We start from the raw sequence: 22,831 nt of genomic DNA, 5'->3' as shown, positions 1-22,831 counted from the left end.
AGCCTATCAAGCCCCTAAATGGTTTAGGACCTCGATATCCAGCAGAGCGCCTCCCCCCCAAGTTCTGCCAGAGTCACTCGTTCCAGCCAGGCTGGCCAGCTGAGGGGCCTAAGGCCGAGGGAGGTCCGGAAGGAAAGAACGAGGAACCGGGCCTTCTCGGCAGTGGCCCCTCGCCTCTGGACCAACTTGCCTGTGGAGATCCGCCTGGCTCCCTCTCTGGGTGTATTCAGAAGAAAAGTCAAGACCTGGCTATTTAGGCAGGCTTTCCCTCCTGCCGTATCTTAAATTTACATTTTGCCATCTTGGATTTATAGTACTGTATATATGTATTGTTTTTTAACTATTTTTGAATTTGTAATGCCACCCAGAGTAGACCTTTGGTCTAGATGGGCGGGGTAGAAGTCCAATAATGAAGCAAACTGCTGTGGAGCCTTCCGTCAGCACATGTTTTAGAGGTGTGGGGAGGAGATCAGTCGAGTGTTGGTGTGCCAGATGGCCAGTCCTGCACTTAAGCCAGCTTCTTGCCTAGAATGGACTGGACAAGGATGTTGTCATTGGCAATGCTGAAGACTCACCTGCCAGTCTTGTTGGCATTGAGGAAGGGGCCTGAGGCAGCAAATCTGACGCCTGAGGCAGCGAACTGTCAAGGGGTGGTGCTAACAACTGCACTATGCTGCTTTTTTTTAAAAAAAAAAGCAGTTTATGCCATCTTAATCAATAACCCGTGAACTGAGCTGATAACGTTCCTGTTGTAACAAACCAACAAACAAAAAAAAAAAATCCTCACACCTCCAATCTATTGCAGAAATACAGGTTTTATTATGATTCTTCTCAACATTTGTTTATGGCCTAACAATGCATTCTTTCTCTTCGGTTTCCTCGTCGCTGTAGTCATCATCATCAAATAATGTTGGCTTACATTTGCATTTCCCAGAGTCATTAACCCGCGAGAATGAGTAATAGATGCCACCACATCTTGGGGAGGGCGCACGGAAAATCATGTCAGGTATGCTGTTAGGCTGCATGGGCCCTGAACGTCCTTCCTTCAAGATCCAAAAGAAAGAATAGAGGGCTAGACCCCCTAGGATGAAGGACGTGAGGAACCCCCCGATGACGCCGGCAGCCACTGGAGTGAACCACTCGAAGAGGCCCCTGCCATAGGGCGGCAGTGGCTTCTTCTCTGTGATGGGCTCAAGCTCATCCCAGTCTCCAGACTTGATCTTGGATTTGAAGTCTCCTCCCTCTCGCCGCAGCCGGCCCTGGCGGCTTCTCTCCTCCTTCCCGGTCATATCCATCTCATTCTCCTCCAGGAGGAGCGAGGAGGTCAGGTGCTTGACTGTCTTATGGTACCCCTCTACGTTCTTCTTCATCTCCAAGTTCTTGTCCTGATTGAGGTTCTTGCCCAACTCGACGGAGACGTCAGGGCGCCCGATGGCTTGGAGGGATCGCGACAGGCGGTCCCAGTACATGGTGTCCCCCTCGGCCTGCAGCCAGTGGGTCAAAGTCTCCTTGCATTGCTCCACGCTGATGATGTCTCGGCGCCTGCGGGCCCGAATGGGATTCCTTTTCTCTGAAAGCCGATCAAGCTCTTCTCTCACGTTCTCCTCGGGCCCGAGGAGTTTGGCATAGAAAGCCTGGCATTCCTCTGGGGAGAGCAGCTCGGAGATGCGGCCCATCATGTGACTGCTAATGTCATCAGCCACCGTGTCGTCACCCCTGGCTGTTGCCACCAGGAACACAAAGACTATCCTACCTAGAGGCAGCATTGTGAAGACTCTGGAAGCCTGACCTGCGAGAGAAAAGAGTTTTCTAGAAACGGGACGGAACCAGAAGCAGATCCCCCCCTAGGAAGGTGGCTTTATAATGGGATGCCCTCATCCCTTCCCCTTGTTCCCTACAGGATTCTCACTCCCTGGGCGGCGGGGCGGGGGGGGGGGGTTTAACTTTGCCTCTAACCCTGCTTCAGTAATAAGGGGTTTTTCCCAATATATTTAAAGTTATAATAAGGGAAAGAGTGTGTCTGGGCCTAACCAGGGTATCCTTCTTTTGTTACTAAGAGTCAAACAAGATTAGTGGTTCCCAAATAAATTCTCCCCATTCCTTGGAAAAGAAACAAACAAAAAAAAAAAAAAAAAAAGCTCCCAACGTTAATGACAAATACAGGGCATTACCTGAGTAGACGCTCCAGGAAAGTTCTCTACATCTTATCTTGGTACAGCATGGAACCTTTTCTGTGGAACTGAAGTTCTCCGTCAGTATCTGATGTCACAAAGGGAGGGAGGGAGGGAGGGAGGGAGTCAAGGTGCCACTGCCAGATGCATACTGGAAGAAGCACAGCAGTCTGAGAGGAAACCTCACTGGCTGGGCTTCTCATCAACTCCTGACAGGCAAAAAGACAGCAAGCGAAGCTTTCCCATTGCCTTCCACCTCAGGAAGAACTTCACTTACTAACTTCCTTCAGGAAGAGCAGGAGTAGTTTAGAAATAAAGCGCCAGCTTGGGTTCTTGGCATTTCCAGGTAAGGAAGGCTCCCATCTGAGATCCCGGAGAGTAGCTGCCAGTGTGTAGGTAACATTGAGTAAGACAGCCTAGTGGTCTGATCTGGGAGAGTGGCGCTTGTTGTCTTCCTAAAGGTCAATCTGGTGCTCCCAGCACAAAACCCGACAGAGAGTCACTGACTGCTTTCTTACATCTTGTCATTTTGTATTGACCAGCAGGTGGCAGCACCAGCCCATCATTTGTCTTTTAAAGACAATTCATTTCCTGAAGGAACTGCAGAAAAAACGTTCCCATTCAGGAATGGCCATGGGCTTTCCCATAATCCCCCGAGTTAGTGTTGCAGCTCCTCGTCCATGCAGTGGTGGCGTCTCCCGTCATTGTGAGGCTGTTCGGGTATTTCGTCCTTGTTGCAGATTTGAATAGCTGGTATTTGGATGCAGTGACACTGCTTGGATGTCTCACTCCCAACACAGAGTGTCTTTTCCTTTTCTCTCCTTTCCCTGCTTGTTTTGCCCACCCCCAAATTGTAAAGGAGTAGAGGTTAACCAGCAGAAAAATGACCCTTACGAAACATAATAAAATAATTGTTGTTGTTTAGTTGTTGTGTCCAACTCTTTGTGACCCCGTGGACCAGAACACGCCAGTCCCTCCGGTCTACCACTGCCTCCCGGAGTTGGGTCAAATTCATCTTGGTAGCGGTTCGAAAGCATGCAAATGCAAGTAGATAAATAGGGACCACCTCGGTGGGAAGGTAACAGCGTTCCGTGTCTAAATCACACTGGCCATGTGACCATGGAAAGATTGTCTTCGGACAAACGCAGGCTCTATGACTTGAAGAGCGGGATGAGCGCCGCCCCCTAAAGTCGGACACGACTGGACAAAAATTGTCAAGGGGAACCTTTACCTTTACCTAGCTTTGATGACACTGTCCAGCCATCTCATCCTCTGTCATCCCCTTCTCCTCTTGCCTTCACACTTTCCCAACATTAGGGTCTTTTCCAGGAAGTCTTTTCTTCTCATGAGATGGCCGAAGTCAGCAAGGCCTCAGCTTCAGGATCTGTCCTTCTAGTGAGCACTCAGGGTTGATTTCCTTTAGAACTGATAGGTTTGTTCTCCTTGCAGTCCAGGGGACTCTCAAGAGTCTCCTCCAGCACCACAATTCAAAAGCATCAATTCTTCGGCAGTCAGCCTTCTTTATGGTTCAGCTCTCACTTCCATACCTCGCTACAGGGAAAACCATAGCTTTGACTATTCGGACCTTTGTTGGTAAGGTGATGTCTCTGCTTTTTAAGATGCTATCGAGATTTGTCGTCGCTTTCCTCCCAAGAAGCAGGCGTCTTTTAATTTTGTGGCTGCTGTCACCATCTGCAGTGATCATGGAGCCTCCATATCTTCCCCTTCGATTTCCCAGGAGGTGATGGGACCAATGGCCATGATCTTAGTTTTTTTAATGTTGAGCTTCAGACTATTTTTTTGTGCTCTCCTCTTTCACCCTCATTAAGAGGGTGAAATAATACACACCTGTAAAGTGTGCTCCCCTCCTGCTCCTTCATAAGCCAAATAGAGAGAACAAGCCTAGGTGGATGTAATGCCAAACATACTGATGAAGTGATGCAGCAATAAACATTTTAAGAAAAGAATTTAAAAAAATAAAAGGAAAAAAATGGTGGGGCTCCTGCCACTCAAAAGCTACATGGGCACCAATTAAAATGACAGCAGTTTTTGCATCCACAGAACCACATTGAATTGAATTGGTTTTAGAAGCGAAGTATTTTAAAAAGTCCTTTGCAGCCTTTATAAATCCATTTCACCCTTGCATCATGTGAATGATAAAAATCTAAATAGATTTAAACGATACTTCCATGTTATTTGTCTGTGTGACTGCAGCCACTGTTGATGCTAGTTTCAGCCCTGCATTGTGTACCATATAAGGGGCTGTACCATATCATGGGTAGAATGGAAGTTAAACAAAGCAAATTGTGCTCCTTATATACCAACCCATATCTCTTAAAGCAGTGGTCCCCAACCTTGGGCTTCCAGATCTTCTTGGACTAGAACTCCCAGACGCCTTCACCACCATCTCTGCTGGCCAAGATTTCTCGGAGTTGAAGTCCAAGAAGATCTGGTTGGGAATCACTGTCTTAAAGCATTCTCTGAGGAGTGTACAATTTTAGTTATGCAGGCTGCACATTCCCCCATCCCCAACAAGCTGGATACTCATTTTACCAACCTTGGAATGATGGAAGGCTCAGTCAACCTTGAGCCAGCTACCTGAATCCATCAGGATCAAACTCGAGCCCTCAAGGAGAGTCTTGACTGCAATACTGAAGTTTAACTACTGCACCAAATGCTCAGTGTAGACAGACTCAGCTTGCTCAAAGACTCTTGCATGTCTTTGCTGGAATGTGGAATGAAACAGAAAGAAGCACCTTCTCTGGATTTCCGGATTACTCCTTACCTGCTCTGACCTTTGCTGACCTTCCTTCAACTGATCTTCTTAGGGCTGCTGATGTTCACCTCCTTTCCTGCTCACATGTTCTCTCTTGACCTTTTTTTAAAGAAACCATTATATACATATCTAAACATACAAACTTGAAAACATTAACAATCTAACAGATAATTAACAAAACTAACAGACAGACCAAAAAAACCCCACAGCTAAACAGCCATCCTTCCCCTATGGATCAGAGATTTCATCATTGTCTGGTCATTGGAATATCTTCAAGGGGATTCCGGTGAGCACTGGTTCACTATAGACAAATTTTCCCTAAGTTCCTTTCTTTTTCTGGGCTCAATTATATACAGTATCAGCTTCCAGCTTTCCTTTACAAAGTCTCTTGGTTGATCCCGCAGTGCCTCTGAAAGCATGTCTAGTTCTGCAATGTCCAATAGCTTCTTTAATACAGTAATTCATCCATCATTGGTGTCTCTACTACAGTCTTCCTTTTTGGGGCTCGGAGTAACCCAGCTGCTGTGAATATATACGGTATACTATACTGTGGTGCCTCGCTTAGCGATTGCTTCGTTTAACGATGAAATCGCTTAGCGATGACTTTTTCGGAGCGATCTTGCGCTCCGTTTAACGATGGTTCCTATGGCGATTTTCAGATAGCGATGTTTGGGACCATGCTTTGCATAGCAATGACAGTTTGGGGCCCCCTGTTTCGCTTAACGATGGTTTTGACAGCCTCATGTTGGCTGTTTTTTTTAATATTTAAAAATGTTTTAAAATGTTTAGAATGCTTGAAATCATGTGCACTTAATAAAACCTTTGTTAAACTATTTTGACTTTGTTCCGACTCTTTTTAAATTTGTTGCAATTTTTTTCCCCATTGAGATGCATTGAATAGGTTTCAATGCATTTCAGTTGGGGAACTGCGTTTTGCTTAGCGATGTTTCCTATGGCGATTTTCACTTAAGGACGGTAATCCGTTCCCATTGGAACAGATTATCCGGTTTTCAATGCATTTTTATGGGAAACCGTGTTTCGCTTCACAATGAAATCGCTTAACAGCGATTTTTTGGGAACCAATTATTATCGTTAAGCGAGGCACCACTGTGTTTTATTTTCTTGTCAATAATTTTTGGCATTATATTCAATAAAAACATTTCAGGTTTAAAACTTAATTTTTGTTGAACAATCTCTTTTATATCCCGATTCTCACTAATTCTTCCAAACTGTCCAGAGGGTTTTCTAGTATTATTGCTAAATCATCAGCATATGCTTGCAGCTTAAATTCTTCTCCTGATTCTGAGACCCTTAATTCCAGCATTCCCTCTTGTTTGTCTATTTAGAATCTCTAGTGCTAAAATAAATAATAATGGAGTAAGTGGAAACCCTGCCTTGTGCCTTGTTCAATTTGAATATTTTCAGTTACTTGACCATTAATTTTAATCTTGGCCTTCTGTTTAGTGTATATTGCTTTAATTCTTTGTAGAAAAATTCCTTCTGCTCCCATCTTCTTTAACTGCAGCAACATAAACTCCCAATCGACATTATCGAAGGCCTTTTCTGCATCTAAAAAGATTAACATCATTTGCTTTTCTGGATGCATTTCATAATATTCCAAAATGTTTATTATTGATCTTATATTTGATGATAGTTTCCTTTTTGGGATGAAACCTGTTTGATCTTTGTGTATCATTTCCTCAAGCACCTCCTTCAGCCTTGTTGCCCAGATGGTCACATATATCTTGACCTTTTTCTTTTTTGGGAGGGGGGGAGAGGGTGAGACAGCTATGGCTTCCTGTGTCTCTGCCTTTGTTAGCTAGAAGTAGGATTCCTATTATCTTTCCTGCCTCAATTTATTTTTTCTAAAAACATTATTTTTTATTTGCTTAGAATAAGATGGGTTTTTGTTTTGTTTTGTTTTGTTGCTTTTATAATCATGATTTCATTCTTAGAGGGGAAGAGTGCTCTGCTAACCATTTTGATTTTCAGTGAATGAATCCACACATCCAGCCGGGTGCTGCATTCTTCTCTACTCCTCTTAACAATGAAACCCATTGGCTGAAATCCTGTTGTGTAGTGTAGTGCACAAGAGTAGGCTGACCTAATCAGTGGATATATGGTGAATCAATTCCTCCTGAATCAATGAACTCAATATATTCCATTGATTCAAATAGGCCTACTCTAATTGCAACTTATTTTAGTGTAGTAAGTCACAACCAGAGCTGGCCCATTTGAATCAGTGTAACTTACAGAGGAGCTGACTCACCAAATTTTTACTAGTTCAGTGAGACTGCTCTGGTTGTGACTTACTACAGTAAGCAAAAAGATTTCAACCACTAATTGATCGCAGGCCACTCCCTTTCTTGGTTGGAGCCTTTCTGTATCACTTCACTGCTGCTGTGCTGCATCTTGCTATCTTTGCTCTTAGATATATTCATAATTTTAATACAAAAAACCTACAACTACCATATATTTTAAAACCGCGTGTCTTGTGTTTGCTCTTTTATTTTGCAACATGATGCCAATGGTGGTATGTATCCTTCCTATTCTTAAGAAAAGGAATTCCCAACTGACAGATTTTGTCTATTTGGCACCTTCCTTGTGCTCCCTAATGTGGCCTGTTTTCTCTCTGAACCTGTATAACTGGTCTTCTTCCCTTTCCCTTTCATAAAAGTACAGTAGAGCCAAACCCTAGGAGCTAGTTTGCCAATGGAATGAGAAGTCATGCTTGCAAAGAGAGAGTCTGGCCTTGTTTTTATCTACCGGCTATCTTAGCAGCATGAAAGTTAACAAAGACAACACAGTTGTGCAGAGGGAAGCCTGCTCCTGTAAGTTAAGAGGAAGTTGAATACTGAGCCTTTCAGGCTCCCACATTTGTGCATCATCATGATGACCTATAAAGTCAATTCTGACATATGGCAGCCCTTTTCAGGCATATTCTCTTAGAAATGTAAGTATCACTTCTCCTCCTGTGGTCCTTCAAAAGTTCATACTTCTCGCATCTTCCTAAATATGCCCACTGGATGATGGTTTTTAGAAAGGTCTGCTACACAGAGAACTTCCTTGTGACTAGCTACAGGGGAAAACGCCTTCCTGTAAACCCTACAGAGTGCCCATTAGAAATGCACAGTGGTCTCATTGTTCGCGGTTAGGAACACCCACCAGCCCTCTTTTTTAAAAAAAAAAAAGTTACAGCCTTGCTGTGGAATGAAAACAAATAAGCCACAGTTTGTGACTGAGCAGAGAGGCCCACAAAGGGCCCCCTTCACTCCTTTGGTTTCACTCCTGGGTTGCAAAAGGGCAGAAAAGAGCATTACAAATGCTTCTCTCTCACCAGAATGAACACTGGTGTCGTATTTTTTTTTCAAAGCAAAAGCTATGTAACTGGGTTTCCAGTCATCCTCTTCTTCTCAAAATGGTTCTTCCGTAGATTTCTGTCTCATAAGGTTCACTCACCACACACACTATTTAGCAAGCAATTTTGCAGATTGAATCATGTGAGGAACAGACAGCTGGTCTCTGTTTGAAGGCAAACAGCAACCTCTCTGTATTTGGCCTTCCTCGATCCTTAACTGTCAGGCAGTTAAGCAGCTCTTTGCCAAACCACCAAAAGGTTTTTAGCTGTCACAAACAGGTAAACTGACCTGTACTTCAAGAGTCCCTCATTTCCCTAAGGTTTCTGAGACACACTGCCTCCAGAAACCCAGTGTCTCCTTGTGGCACAGATGCAAAACAGAACTTGCACCAGATCACCAGCTTCTGCTAACAGTGCTGGTGGCAGAGGGTGGGAATTCCACTCTAATGCATCAAGGGAGAGGTGTCAGGTTGCAGGCAGCAAACGGAAGAAAGTGTCGAGAAGCGACAAAAGAGCCAGTGAGAAGTATGCCCTATGTTTAACGGAACAAGGTGGCAGCCGGCTGGACTGTACCTCTTCGGACTGCAGGTGTGGGTGTTATGTTTCTGAATGCTGACTTCCCAAATACGAAACACCGTTGTTAAAATGTAATCAACTAGCACAATAGGTCCTCATACCACTTTATCAGTTTTTCTTTCTTTCTTTTTTTACAAAAATAGTGAGTCTTCACAGTGTGGGAGAAAGTGAGGGCTGGCATGGCTCGGCCTGATACTTTCTCTATAACATCATCTCTCCAACCTCCCTGTTGTCTTAGGGCTCTCAATAACTGGGAAAGAAATAGCATTATTCCCTGGGACAATATTCCATTCCTGGTGCAATGCAAAGTATTTGAGGGTGAATTGATCTTGGATGATTAAAAGCTATTTGCTTGTGAAAAAATCCTGCTTTTTTTCTTCTTGATATGGGCTGAGTTTTTGGCCTCCCCTTATGAAGTAGCTGGCTAAGAGACTGTTACATGGAACACCTGCATTTTTTTCAGATTTGCCACTGTTTGTAAATGTCATCTCTTTCCATTTCATTAGCAGCCAGCCACCACATTCTATATAAGGAGCACTCCTTTCTACAGGCCTGAGTAGTGCTAGGGCAAGAGTAGTGAACATCTGGAAAACGACCACCCTCAAATCATGTTTCCCATAAACTGTATCTAGACCTCTCGGACCCAGCAAGCTCAAAGTATGTTGGGCTACAACTGCCATCATCTGCCAGACATTTTTTTAGCCTAATGAACTTAAGAGAGCATCTGCAGGAGGGAAATGTTGTTCTGGGAAAATTAATCCAATCAACGAGATGCTGTTTTCAGGAGACCAGGAAAACAACACATGATATTGCCTCAGCACCATTTGGGGGGCAGGGGGCGTGGGGTGGGGATAGTGGAAGATCTTGGGTTATGTATTCCAATGGCTATTGAGCCAGACTACACATGAAAGCCTCTATCAACTCCCTAATTAATCTGTTTTTCAAAATGTCTACAGTCATATTGAGGTTTTCAACAAGAGCAAGCAATTCAGCAAACCACCACAAGGTAGACCTTGGAGAGAGCTCCACACAAGGGAAAACAGGTTTCTTGCATACACACGGAGCAGATTGTTTTAAACCATATGGTGTACAGCTAGGGACCAGCAAAATCCCACCTCATGTGCACCCCTGATTCACAAGGCCAAATGTCATACCAGTAGGTGGAGGGGTTTGTGAAAACGCTGAGCATACAAGATGCCTCTATCCAGATGGGTGACCCACTGCTGACAAAATCTGTCTTGTTAGTGGTTTGAATTTACCTCACCACCTTTGTTTACAGTAGGATGGATGTTCAGACATTAGGAAAAGGGGATTGGATGAGCACTAGTACTTTTTCATCAAGTTAGGATGATTATGAACATGGTGGGGTGTTCGACTTTCCATGACCATCACAGTTTATACGTGAGATGTGCTCACCTGTGATCTCAAATACTGCTTCAGGCTTCGGCAATCTTTTAAAAAGAATAGCATCAGTGCTCTGGAGAAAGGAATGAAAATATGTCATGGACACTAGCCAAGAGGTACCCTCCACAGGCATATCTTCCACATTTTGGCTTTGCCATGTTAAAAACATATATAACTGATGGTGGTTGTTTTGAAGAGCTCACCTTGGTACCAAACAAATACATTCACCGATCAACAGAATGAAGCTGTTCCTCTTATACGAATCCTGAAACAAAACTGTATAGTAGTACCTCAGTTTATGAATGCCTCAGTTAATGTAATTTTTGGTTTATGAATGGAAATCCATTGAAATTAATGCCTCGGTTTAGAACTTTTCCCTGCAGTAAGAAGGAAGTTTCCCCAGGATGCATTGTGCCTGGAGGTTTATAGCACCACCCCTGTTCCTATGGCAAACCTCGTTTTGGTTTACCAACTTTTCACATTACGTAATGTCCCAGAGAACGTATTAGATTTGTAAACTGAGGTACTACCGTAGAAAGAACTCATAGTAAATAAAGAGAATTGTGTTCAAAATACAGACAGCTAGGTTCCACTTCATTGTTTATTATCTAATTGCACTTGCACTGCTTTGTAAGCCGAGTAGAGAGCTGGGCTCATACTCATGCATGTTTATTGAGGAATAAATCCCATTGTACTCAGTGGGACCACTGGGTATAAATGCTTAGGATTACGCATATATGGCTCATCAATGTTCATTCTAACACTGATTCCACAAAAACAGTGCTTTTTAATATGGGCAGAACTTGATCATGTCTTTACTCTTCAGTGAGGAAGTCCATCCCATACTGGTAGTTTTATAAATGTTTGGAACCCCCTCAGCATTTTTATTTACTTGCTTCTATAAGGATTACAAAACAGAGTGTATGGTTATCTACATCTTTATTTTTTTACAAGTTTTTTCAAATAATGATGAATGGAGAGCATTTGTTGGAAAAAAAAGACTGAACAATAACAACCCCATCCCAAATATGCAAAATTGCTCATTTTCCCCACTGGTGCTATATTACTTTATCACTTCCTGAATAGGTTTGATGTATTTTATTTGTTTATGTAATAAGATTACAAAATTCCCTGAGCATGATTCTCAGCACCATTACGGAGACCACATAGGTCCACAGCTGAACAGCTGAGATTAAAAACAAAAATTATATGACACTTTTTTATTCCTTGTAATCTCTTTAATACTGTGAAATACTTTTCTTTTTTAAAATACAGTATTTTCTGAGGTAGACCATTACAGTTCAAACGCATTTTCTCAGACATTAATAAGACATGAATTAAATACTTTCATGTACAATATGTTGCAAAACGAGGTAGAAATGGTTACAGAGGATGCACAAAGTAAAAAAAAATGATTTCTTTTTAAAATCTTCAAAATTCCAGTACCACTTTTTGGAGGAAAATAATAACAAAGCAAAAAGAGGAGGCAATCTTCCTGAGGTATATATCTTTGACACTTAACGAAACATATTTGCAGAGGAGGTACCAGATTGATATGCACAGATTGTACCCACAGCTATGACAAGTTCCCTTTATAAAATCAACAGATTCGGTTTTAACGGCATTGTAGGCCTATGTCTATCCAAGATCATGAGTTTCACTGTCATGGTTGGCTTTGAAAACACATGGACAAACTAACAATCTATGATTTTACACGTATAAGCTTCACCTACTGTGGTACAGTATTCACCCACTTTCCTGGAAGCCCTTTCCCAATGATATGCCTACTAAGGGACAAAGGTACGGAAGAAGGTACTGGGGGGCAGGGGCAGGGAGTGCATTTCTAGAGTGCACAATCAGCCCATGAAAAATTCCACTTGGCTCCATTGATGCCTTGCATAAACCAAGCACATTACTGGGGCCATACACGCTACTTCCCTGCAGGTGTGCACAGTCTGGGAAAAACCCCAGTGGGGAGCATACTGGTGCTTCAGTAAGGTACAGTTGCTGTCACAAATCTTAACAGATCTGTGGTGTTCCAAAGAACTTCCAGTTTCCTCCGAGTCATTTTGAAAACCATCAATCAACAGGAAAAGAAAATGTGTGCCTGAAGACACCAGCCCAAGACTCCATATTTGATTAAGATTAGTGAAGTGTGCCTTCACCCTGGAACTCACACTGCAAGCTTGGGATTTAGAATCCAGTTTTATTTTGCCAAAGTAACCCCTGGCTCAATTCTGCTCAAAAAGCTCCACTGGCAAACCGGGGTGGGCAGGGTGGGCAGTGATGCTTTGCTGAATTCACACTGCCACAACACTACCTGTCCTGGAAAGGCAGATTTTAAATGGACACAGCAGGAAGAGTTTATCCGGGGCATCTGGAAAAAACACCTCCCTCCGTTTCCTCCCCTCCCCTTTCCCCAGAAATGTTCCTCTAGATCAGTGGTGTCGAACTGTGGCCCTCCAGATGTTCTTGGACTTCAACTCCCAGAAGCCTTCACCACCACCTCTGCTGGCCAGGATTTCTGGGAGTTGAAGGCCAAGAACATCTGGAGGGCCACAGTTCGACACCACTGCTCTAGATCAGACGACATCCATAGTCAGAAGCTCCACAGTAGTGAATGCACTGAACATTTGGGATGGATTTCGCACCCTCTACCGTGTACACCAATGCATATTCTAAGGGGTTATTTTTACTAACACTTGCTGACTCACAGCTGGAGGATTTGGGGGGGGGGACAACAAACAGAGAGAGAGAGAGAGAGAGAGAGAGAGAGAGAGAGAGAGAGTTCATAGTTTCAAAAGCAAAGTTGCATTAACATAAAGAGCACAGAAAATTACCCTTTAGAGCACAGCCCTCAGAATCTCCCAGCCAACATGGTCCATGTCATAGGGAATTTGGGGAGCTGTTGTCCAAAAGATTTTTTTTCTGATTTCTAGATAGAGTTTCCCTCCAATGCTATGGAGGGAGAAATGAGCCTAAGACACAGATCTAAATCCAAACACTGGTTGGCAATAAAGGAAAGTGATGTCACCGTCATAGACACTTTTCTCCCTGGTGGAGATTGCCAAACTTTTCCAGTACATAAGGAATTTTGGAATTGTTCTAGATCCCTCAAGAACCTCCAGGTACGCATACACACCCAAGCTCACAAACACCCAAGCAGAACTCTTTGAAAGCACTTAACCATAATAAGGGAGGGGGTGGGAGAGAGAGAAATATCTTTGAGGTGTTTTTTTTATTTTTATTTTTTTTGCATTTGGGGGCCATATAGCTGCATCCCAATTTACAGCTGGGGGCAAAATTTAGGTCATGAAGTGCTGAAATTTTTAGTCATGACTGAAACACAGTGGAGCAAATACTTCCCACCAAACACAAATATTCACAAACATGCCCCATAAAAGGAGTACTATGAATTCCCTCTAAGTCACTCCTGTAACACCTTAGTCTCACAGCTCTATATACTCAATGTTCCTGCTACCTGATTCATTTTGTAATCTGTTCATGGAAACCCATCCCTGCAAGTATCACAACTAACTGGAACCTCCCTGGTCAAGGGCAGTATACCTCAGCATATTAGCATGCTGAGACGAAACTATCAAGGAACAATGTTAGCCTGTGAATCTGCATGTCAGCTCTATGAATGCACTTAGCTGGCCAATGTTGCAGAGTGCTGGACTGTGTGCAAACACTGTGTACAAACATTTGCTTTATAACTGAAGCAAAAAGGCAAGGCAAAGGAGGGGAAAGTTACTTTTTTGGACTCCAGCTCCAAGAATCCCCATCCAGTACAGTCAGTTCAGTTATAGCCGAAAATAGGGAACGTTCTAAGATCTGGTCTGAACCCCAGACACTGTGTCAGTGCTTGCCCTGCTTGAAGACAACATTAATTTTAAGCTTTTTTTTTTTTTTTTTTTTTTGGAATACCCACGGTAAATGTGGCATCAGTGCCCAGGCACAGCAGGGGGATTCTGAGACTTGTTCAAGAAGGTAACTTTTCTAGACTCTGAACAGAAGGCAAACCAGCAAGGTGGACAGAGAAGGAACAGGTCACAGATAAGAAAGGCAAAGGCCGAGATGAAGTCTGACCCCCCCCTCACACACACACACACACACACACACACACCTCTTACCAACCTCACCTTGTAATTTCTTTTTTAAGTAATTTCCCCTAATGAATGTCCCAGTTTCAGATCCCAAATTCACTTTTTTTTCTTTCAAGAAGTCAACTTCCCTTGTCCTGACCTCTCTCCTTCTCCTCACAAATAACCTAGTCTCCTTTTCCTCACTCACGGTGGTCCCCCCGGGGCAGACCAGCTCTGCCTCCCTTTCACCCTCCTCTGTCAACCCTAATCCTGCTCCCCTCTTTTCTTCCCAGCCTCCTCAGCTCCATCTCAACGAGGCAGAAGAACAAAAGAACCATAACATGAGGGGAAAGAAGGAGCAGGCTAACCAAACAGAAGCACCAAATATGAGCCAGCGTCTCCCTCTCAGCTCTTTTCCACCATCTTTGCCCACAAAGGGTAAGAATCTCTGCCACCTTTCCCTCTTCCCTGTTGAGGTAGCCATAGAACAAGACCTAGGAATCCCACGCTAGTAGCTTGTACCTCAGAGCCATCTTCTGGACAAAGAAAACAAAAAAAACACACTGTGCTTAAGATGGCGATCCGGCAGGCAGTGCGAAAATAGGTCATCCTATCCTTACTTCACCGTTCTTCACCCTTGAAATAGGAGTAGTTTTCAGAATCAAAATCTTACCACAGGAATGCTCAAGGGAAGTCAGTAAATCTTTGGTACTACCCTAGAAGCAATCCTTTGGCTAGGGTGGATGGTGGTTCACACAGACATAATCATAATTCTATATAAATGTTAAGCCCACCCACCCAACAGCAAGCTAAACGCTATGTACACAAACTACATGCAAAACAGACCATTCAGTGCTATGTGCCACCTTCTCTATTTTTGCTGTATGTGCATAATTTACTTTGAAACACATTATTTTGCAACTTTGGGGGCTAGAAAGTATGTACGTATGAATGACATTTAGGAGTAAGAGGTGATTTACTGTCAGCAATTCAAATTCTAGGTTAGCAGTAGGCATTTATTTGCTGCTTTTGACATTGTCCTGGGGCCCTGAAATTTGCTTTTAAAATGAAATCTGTCATTTCCAGAAAACCTACTTCTATTCTATTCAGTGTTACAAAAACAGAAAGCATAGACTCTGCTGATTCTGATTGAGAGAAGCTATTTAACTTTACAGCGCAAAATGAAACACAGTGGCTGTTCCGCATGTGTCTAAACATGGTGATGTATATTATGTCAACACCCTGCTCCATGCTGGCAGCTGGACATGTTACATATTCAAGGAGGTTTCTGCCTGCTGCCTGACTCTGTGTGTGTGCAGCTGCACGCATGCTCTTCTCTCCATAAATTATCTTTCACACGCCAGAGTAGAGAAATTATTAAAAATCAGGTTAAAAATGCTTTGTGGGTGGCTTCCAATCCAGCATTAGAAAAATGCTACTTCAATTTCTGTCTTCAGAATATTAGCTTTTATTGGAGTTTGTTGTCAAGGAAAAGGCAGAGAGAAAGAGAGACTAATTCTAGTGCCTGTGTATTTTCAGTAAATCCTGCTATGTAACTATGCAGACATAACTTGACATTATGCCCATGGTAATGACGACAGTGGCAAGATGGGCATGCTATCCATGAAGCACTTCTGCTGGGGAACTGTGTGACCGATTGTGCCCTGCCCACACAACTGTCTACATGATCAAATTGTGCAATTCCTTGTTGCCAGGCATAACGCCCATCACATTTATGCAAGACTAACTGTACATTAGGGGACGTGGTGGCGCTGCGGGTTAAACCGCAGAAGCCTCTGTGCTGCAAGTTCAGAAGACCAGCAGTCGTAAGATCGAATCCACGCAACAGAGTGAGCTCCCGTCGCTTGTCCCAGCTCCTGCCAACCTAGCAGTTTGAAAGCATGTAAATGTGAGTAGATAAACAGGTACCACCACAGTGGGAAGGTAACGGTGTTCCGTGTCTAGTCGCGCTGGCCACATGACCATGGAAACTGTCTACGGACAAACGCTGGCTCTACAGTTTGGAGACGTGGATGAGCACCGCCCCCTAGAGTTGGACATGACTGGACTAAATGTCATGGGGAACCTTTACCTAACTGTACATTAAACCGACAGAAACAGGATTTTGCCTTTTGCCTCATGGGGCAAATGACAGGACTTTGAGACAGGACTTTCATCATAGAAGTTATATGAAGGAGAAGGCTTAATTATTCGTACCCAGTGCTGTGACCCTGATTTGCCCTCCTCTATTAGCTCCTACTAAACATTCAAAACAAAATGTGATAGAAAGAAAAAAGTGAGAGAATGGGGGAAAGGGACCAATTGATGGGGAAAAACGATAAGACTTGTGTGGGAAAGCCTACAGAGAAGCAAGGGAACACCTCTAAATGGAGACAAGAGGCGGCACTGAGCTGCCATGAGCAACTCATGCTGTGCTAGAATACAGTTTTCTCTCCTCAATCCTATTCTTGTGAGGCAGAGGAGGTAACAAGGGTGTTGGGCCAGCTATACTATAACTCTTCTCTACCCCATGACCTAAGAATGTGTGAAGTTTTGCTACACCCCGGGAAGTGCAGGTACATTTGTTTAAAAGGAAATTGAAACAGCTGTAACTCTGATGAACAACAACTCTGATGACCATCATCCCTCACTGCGGGCTAAGGTCCTAAAGATTAATGAGATTTGGAGTGCAAGAGCGTCTGGAAGGCCACATGGATCCCATCTCTGATTTAAAGGTGACTCTGTTTGGGGAAGAAGGACATATCATGGAGCAAGTGTATATATTCCTTGACCCTGTCAGGGTGTTCCTTGGGGCGGGGGTGGGGTGGGGGAGTACGAGCTGTCTGTAATTTCCCTGCCAGCTACCCCAAACTGGGCCAAAGACATGGAGAAAAATAGCCTGGGAGAAGAGGAGCAGGAGGCAGGGGAAGATGGCAGCACTTCCTCCTGCCAATTCTCTCCTCAGGTTCAGGGCAGCCATGGCCTGGCAAAAGTTGGATCAACAGGCATCCTTGCTCCATCAAGGCACAGTTCTGCCCTCAGCCGCTATTTCTGGGAAACAAAGTGCAGAGTCTGAAGCAGCTTCTCAAGTCAGGAAAAACAGAGGGTCATATTTAGCGTTGCTAAGTCACTAGGAGGCTAGAAGCTGGGCTCAGAAGTCAAAACACCTTGAGATAACATCAAAAACGACAACAACCAGCAGAGAGATGTATGTCAAAGGGAAGGAGTCAAAGGTTGTAAGGAATGCCTGACATGGAAAAATGCACACCCTTAAGTAGCTGGGACCACGTTTTCCTTGGAAATAATAATGGCAGGAAAGTATCCACATAAGCAAGAAAGGAAACAATAATTATAACAACACTGTAATAGAAAAGTACTCTCCTTAATTCCAAAATAAAGTGCTATTAGATGAGGGCAAACTACCTTACTGAGAAATCCAAAAGCATCCCGCCATCCCTTATATTTTGGCTGATTTGAACACTGAAGGCAATGCCTTTACTTAATTCCCTTACTTGCTTCCAGAGAATATGAACAAAGACTGCAATAACTGGCCACAATCCCAACTATCAAATCAAAAACAGGCATCTTGCCAATAATACCAGCTTTAGCCAGACAGGATGTTTGCATTAGGGATGGGTTTTTCAGAATTAAAGGACTCCAAGTCCCATGATTCAGTAAGAACTCCCTAGACCGAATGATGAGACTGCGATCTCTCAAACCAGCAGGAGGTAGAGCAGCCCCCTTATTTTAATACTTTCTTCCAATGCCATTCCTCTTAAAGGTTAGAAAAGGGCTCCACCGCACTGTGGGGAGTCGCAAGGATTCCCTGTCCCTTGCAAAGGTGCATGGGGGGGGGGAGAACATGTTCTGATGAGGCTGGAACAAAAAGAGTGAGAGAGAGAGAAGGGCAACTGGTCTCAATGATGCAAAGAATCAAGAAGAAAGACCTGCAGTGCAGAATTTTACTATATGGCCCAAAAGAAGACACACAGGTTCGCAAGTCAACAACTTAAATGCCAACAGACCTCTGTTATCTTACCCTTTATGGATTATCACTAGCAGGTCTGGTAGAAAATGCCAGTGAACAGCTGTTAAGACCCAAAACATTATGGAAAACCAGTACGACTGAGTTTAGGTTCATGTGAGAAATCTGACCAATGTTCTGTAGATCCCAAACCAAAGTTAAGTGGCTGTTCCAAAATGACCAGCAAAGGTTTCCCCTTTCAGTACTTTCCAGATAATGTGGGCAGGAAATATTTGACAGTTTATTCCTATTTTTATGCTAACCTGTGCTAGGTTTGTACTGTGATGAAAGTGAGTGAGGAAGAGTGTGACAGTAGCTTCTAAAAGTACTGTGCCGTACTGCTGTCTGAAAATGTAAATTTTCTAACTTGAAAGAATGGGAATGTTAAAGAGAACCATGAAGTTCTATTTTAAACTCTAACATAAATAAATAAATCTATAAACAAATCCAGAAAGGGTGAGCCAGTGAGTCTTCTAACAATGATAGCTTCTGGATGATCACTACAATGACACTGTGGGACAAAGCAAAAGCAAAGCGTGCTGCTTATATATTGCCCCATAGCGCTTCAAGCACTCTCTGGACGGTTTACAAGTTAATTATGCAGGCTACACATTGCCCCCCCCCCCAGCGAGCTGGGTACTCATTTGACCGACCTCGGAAGGATGGAAGGCTGAGTCAACCTTGAGATTGAACCCCAGGTCGTGAGTATACTTTTGGCTGCAGTACAACGGTTTAACCACTGCGCCACAAGGCTCCACTTAAATCATATGGAGATAATGCTTCTACAACAGAAGGATCTATGTATTATATGAAAGCCAAGAGTACCTTCACCTGTTGATTAGTCACACCCTGCACTACACAGGTTTAGCAGTTTGACACCACATTACTTGGTATGGTTGTGTCCTACAGAGTCTTTATATTTTTAGTTTAGAACAGTCCTCAGAATTTTCTGTTAAATAACTCCATTCCACTCCTCTGGACAACAGCAAAGAATTCTAGGTCCCTCATCAAATACAAACCTCAGCATTCTTTAGGATGCAGACATGGCAATCAAACCACTGTAAGTGTGGTATAGACCTTGCTGCTCTCAAATCCAACTGTGGATCTAGCATAAAGGACCTAGCAAATCAACACACAGCACTCACACTGAACTTACTAGAGAATCACAACAGGTATTAGGAAACCACTAGGAAAGACAGAAACTTCTTCCACTAGAGAAGACTGAAATAAATACTCCTACAGAAAAGGATCTGGAAAAGCCAGAAGCCAGCTTTGTCAGGTAAACCATTTCTTCAACCCACTCTTGATAACCATGTGCCATCAAGTCAATTCAGGTGGATGGTGACCCTTTTTCAAGGTTTTCTAGGTAGAGAATACTCAGAAGTGGTTTACCATTCTTTTCCTCTGGTGGCCTTCTGGGACTGCATAGTTTGCCCATAGCAATACAGACTGGCTCTTCTCCCAAGAGGCACAGACAGAGGTGAATAGAAATCGTAAACTCTGGCTCCCCAGCCAGATGCCTAACTCACAGAGCTCTTCAACCCGCTCTGCACAGCAGTAAAAGCTAGCACCCACTCCGCATTTCTTCCTTTGACATATTTACTTCATAAAAAGCATTCATGTAACAAAGCAAAAAAAAAACATCATTCTAACCTTCCACTAAACTTTTCTGAAAAACAGATTTCTTCTATACAAAGTTTTCTTTGCATAGCTTAACACAAATTCAGGCGATAAAATGTCCTAAAGAGCAATGTGAATGCAAGCTATGTTTTGGAACGCTAGAAAGGCTCACATGGGGTTGCCTTTGGTCACTGCAGCTGTCAGACAGTAATGTTCAAAGTTAAGGTAATGCTTTGGACTGGCCAAGCATCACTTCGATGTAAGCATTCTTTCACTTCAGCCAATTTCCATGCGACACTTGGCAGAGCCATCTGTGTAACTCAGACCCAGATATGCCTCTTTGGGCAGGGACGATAAACCCTTGCTTGTGAGGATCAGAAACCACCTCATTATCCTCCTCTCCTGACCACAAGGCCAAGTATTTTGTGGAGTTCTCTGCAAGAGACAAGAATAACCATTTTTGCACAAATGAAGCAAAATTGCACAAATGCTACTTCCATGCAAAGAACGCTATGATGCAAATAGTCCAGATGGAGCAAAAGACAGTGGCTGTTGCTTTGTTGCAATGGCTTTAAAGATTAGAAGCATGGGAGGGTGTGTGTGTGTTTTTTTAACATGCAGCCAGTCCCTAAGTGCATACTGTGTCTATTTGCTCTTCTTTTTGTAGGGAAAAGACTTCTAGTTTTGCACACAAACACCTTGTTCAAACTATGGAAACACTTGCGGAAAAAATACCACTCCTGGTTGCACCTCATCTGGAGGCAAGTAATCTCACAGGGCCTGAATATCCTTTGCTCGGGCATCTCAGCAGGATAGCCAATATTGAGAGCAACAAAGAATATGGCAATTATTCTTCAAATCCTAAGTGGTGGGTAGAGCAGGGCAAGAGTTCCAGCTTATTCGTTTTGATAAGAATTAAAGAGAACTTACAAAGCTTGTCACATTTGAGAGGGAAGGAATCTGAAATTCTATCAAACTGAATGTGTGGAACTATGAAACAGACAGATCCATCCATCTAGGCTCAAGGTTTTAGGTTCTCAAATTTTCAAAGTCTGAATGTGAATCCCGACATGTTCAACTATGTCAGTGCTCGGAGTTGCCATCTCTTTCTCCTGACAGGCTCTTCCTCTTTAACACATATAGATTGAAGGTACAGCACAGCCTTCTCAGTGCTGGGAACAGCTGTTATCCAATGGATGTGGCCAGTGAATAATGGGAAAGAAATTTTGTTTCTATTTTATCTTTTGAAGAATGTGTTGTTGTTCTTTGTTATCAAGTCACCTCTGACTTAGGGATCTTCAAAATGACCTCAACAGACCCTATCAGCTCTTGTAAACTGAAGCCTATGGGCTCCTTTGGGAAGTCAATCCAGCTCGTATTTGGTCTTCCTCTTTTCCTACTGCTTTCTACCTTTCCCAGCATTACGTATTGTCTTTTCCAGAGAATCTTGCATTTTTGTGATGTACCCAAAGTAGAACAGCTTCAGTTTCATCATTTTTGCCTCCAGAGATAGTTATGGCTTGATTTGATCTAGGACCCACTTGTTTGTCTTTCCAGGGTATCCACAAAACTCTCTAGCATCATATTTCAAACAAATCAGTTTTTCTCCCATCAGCTCTTTACTGTCCAACTTTCAAACCTATACATGTTGATCAGGAATACAAAGAGTATGGATGATCTTTCTTTCTTTCTTTCTTTCTTTCTTTCTTTCTTTCTTTCTTTCTTTCTTTCTTGTTTGTTTGTTTGTTTGTTTGTTTGTTTGTTTGTTTGTTTGTTTGTTTGTTTATTTATATCCCACCTATCTGGTCATTATGATCTTGATTTCCAGTAACACATCTTTACACTTGATTATCTTTTCTAATTCCTTCATTGCTGCCTTCTGAGTCTCAACCTTCTTCTGGTTTCTTCTAAGTATGAAGAACTAACACTCAAAAATGTCTTTGTTTTGGGAAGGGGAAAAATAATGTTTAAAAGAAGCTAAATGTAGGAGAAAGTGAAACTCGCATTTTCCCCAGAGAACTGGGTGCAGAAGTTGGGAGTTCAATTCCCCACTGTGCCGCTTGGGAGAAAGGGCAGCCATCCATATCTCTGGGCAAGCTGCAAGGTCCCAGGGAGCCCCCAGAAAAAAGGAAGGGTAAACCTCTTCTGAGTCTACTTGGAAAACCCTGGGAAAGGTTGTCCAATAAGGTTGCCCAATAACTGACTTGATGGTGCACAGATATTACACTGGAGATCCACTTCAGGTCATGGCACATTCGCAATCAATTTGCATCCTGTTTCTGGCCTGTCTACATCACCAGGTTCTTTATGTTAATCCCGCTGACTTACATACAGTATTGGGTCATCTTCTGCCACAGAATAAGGAAAGTGATCCCTAGCACTTTCGTAAAGATGTCATTCCAGCCAATCGTCCTTCCTCCTGGAATAAATTTCTCTGGCTCTGTCTATAGCATGCATGCTTTTAATGGATTTGATGTTCATTTCAGTTTATCACACAGAGAGGCCAGACACAAATTCTTGAGTTCAGCATGGAAAGACTGCAAGTGCTGCCTGCAACCACTAGAGTCCACAGTGGCTGCATGTATTGAATTTCAAGAGGCTGCAGGCAATGAAGGAAAAAGATAGACAAGCAACACTTCCGTCACACACTTATTCAGAATTAAATTCCACAAAGTTTAACACAGCCTGCTTTCTGTTTATACAGTCCAAATCTGTGTATGCAAACTCTGAAGTATGGCTAAATTCCAAAAAAAAAAAAAAACCTTACTGCCAATTAATGTATAGGACTGCACCTACAGTGTTTTAGCTTGCAGCTGT

The 22,831-nt window shown here is 43.1% G+C and overlaps 1 protein-coding gene across 1 annotated transcript; it reads right to left on the bottom strand.

The window, feature by feature from the left end:
• Positions 1 to 795: 795 nt before the first annotated feature.
• On the bottom strand, positions 796 to 8,723 carry LOC110074406 (transmembrane and death domain protein 1). The gene is made up of 4 exons (XM_078384399.1): positions 8,595 to 8,723; positions 4,957 to 5,046; positions 2,172 to 2,259; positions 796 to 1,789 (listed from the first exon to the last, which is right to left on the bottom strand). The coding sequence occupies exon 4, from the start codon at positions 1,764 to 1,766 to the stop codon at positions 843 to 845; it is 924 nt and encodes a 307-aa protein (XP_078240525.1). The 5' UTR covers positions 1,767 to 1,789; positions 2,172 to 2,259; positions 4,957 to 5,046; positions 8,595 to 8,723; the 3' UTR covers positions 796 to 842.
• Positions 8,724 to 22,831: the final 14,108 nt, after the last annotated feature.

The sequence above is a fragment of the Pogona vitticeps genome, chromosome 2 (genome assembly GCF_051106095.1).
Source record: "Pogona vitticeps strain Pit_001003342236 chromosome 2, PviZW2.1, whole genome shotgun sequence".
Taxonomy (NCBI): Eukaryota; Metazoa; Chordata; class Lepidosauria; order Squamata; family Agamidae; genus Pogona; species Pogona vitticeps.
The sequence above is the reverse complement of the archived record's forward strand: the minus strand, read 5'-3'. Positions and strand labels throughout refer to the sequence as shown.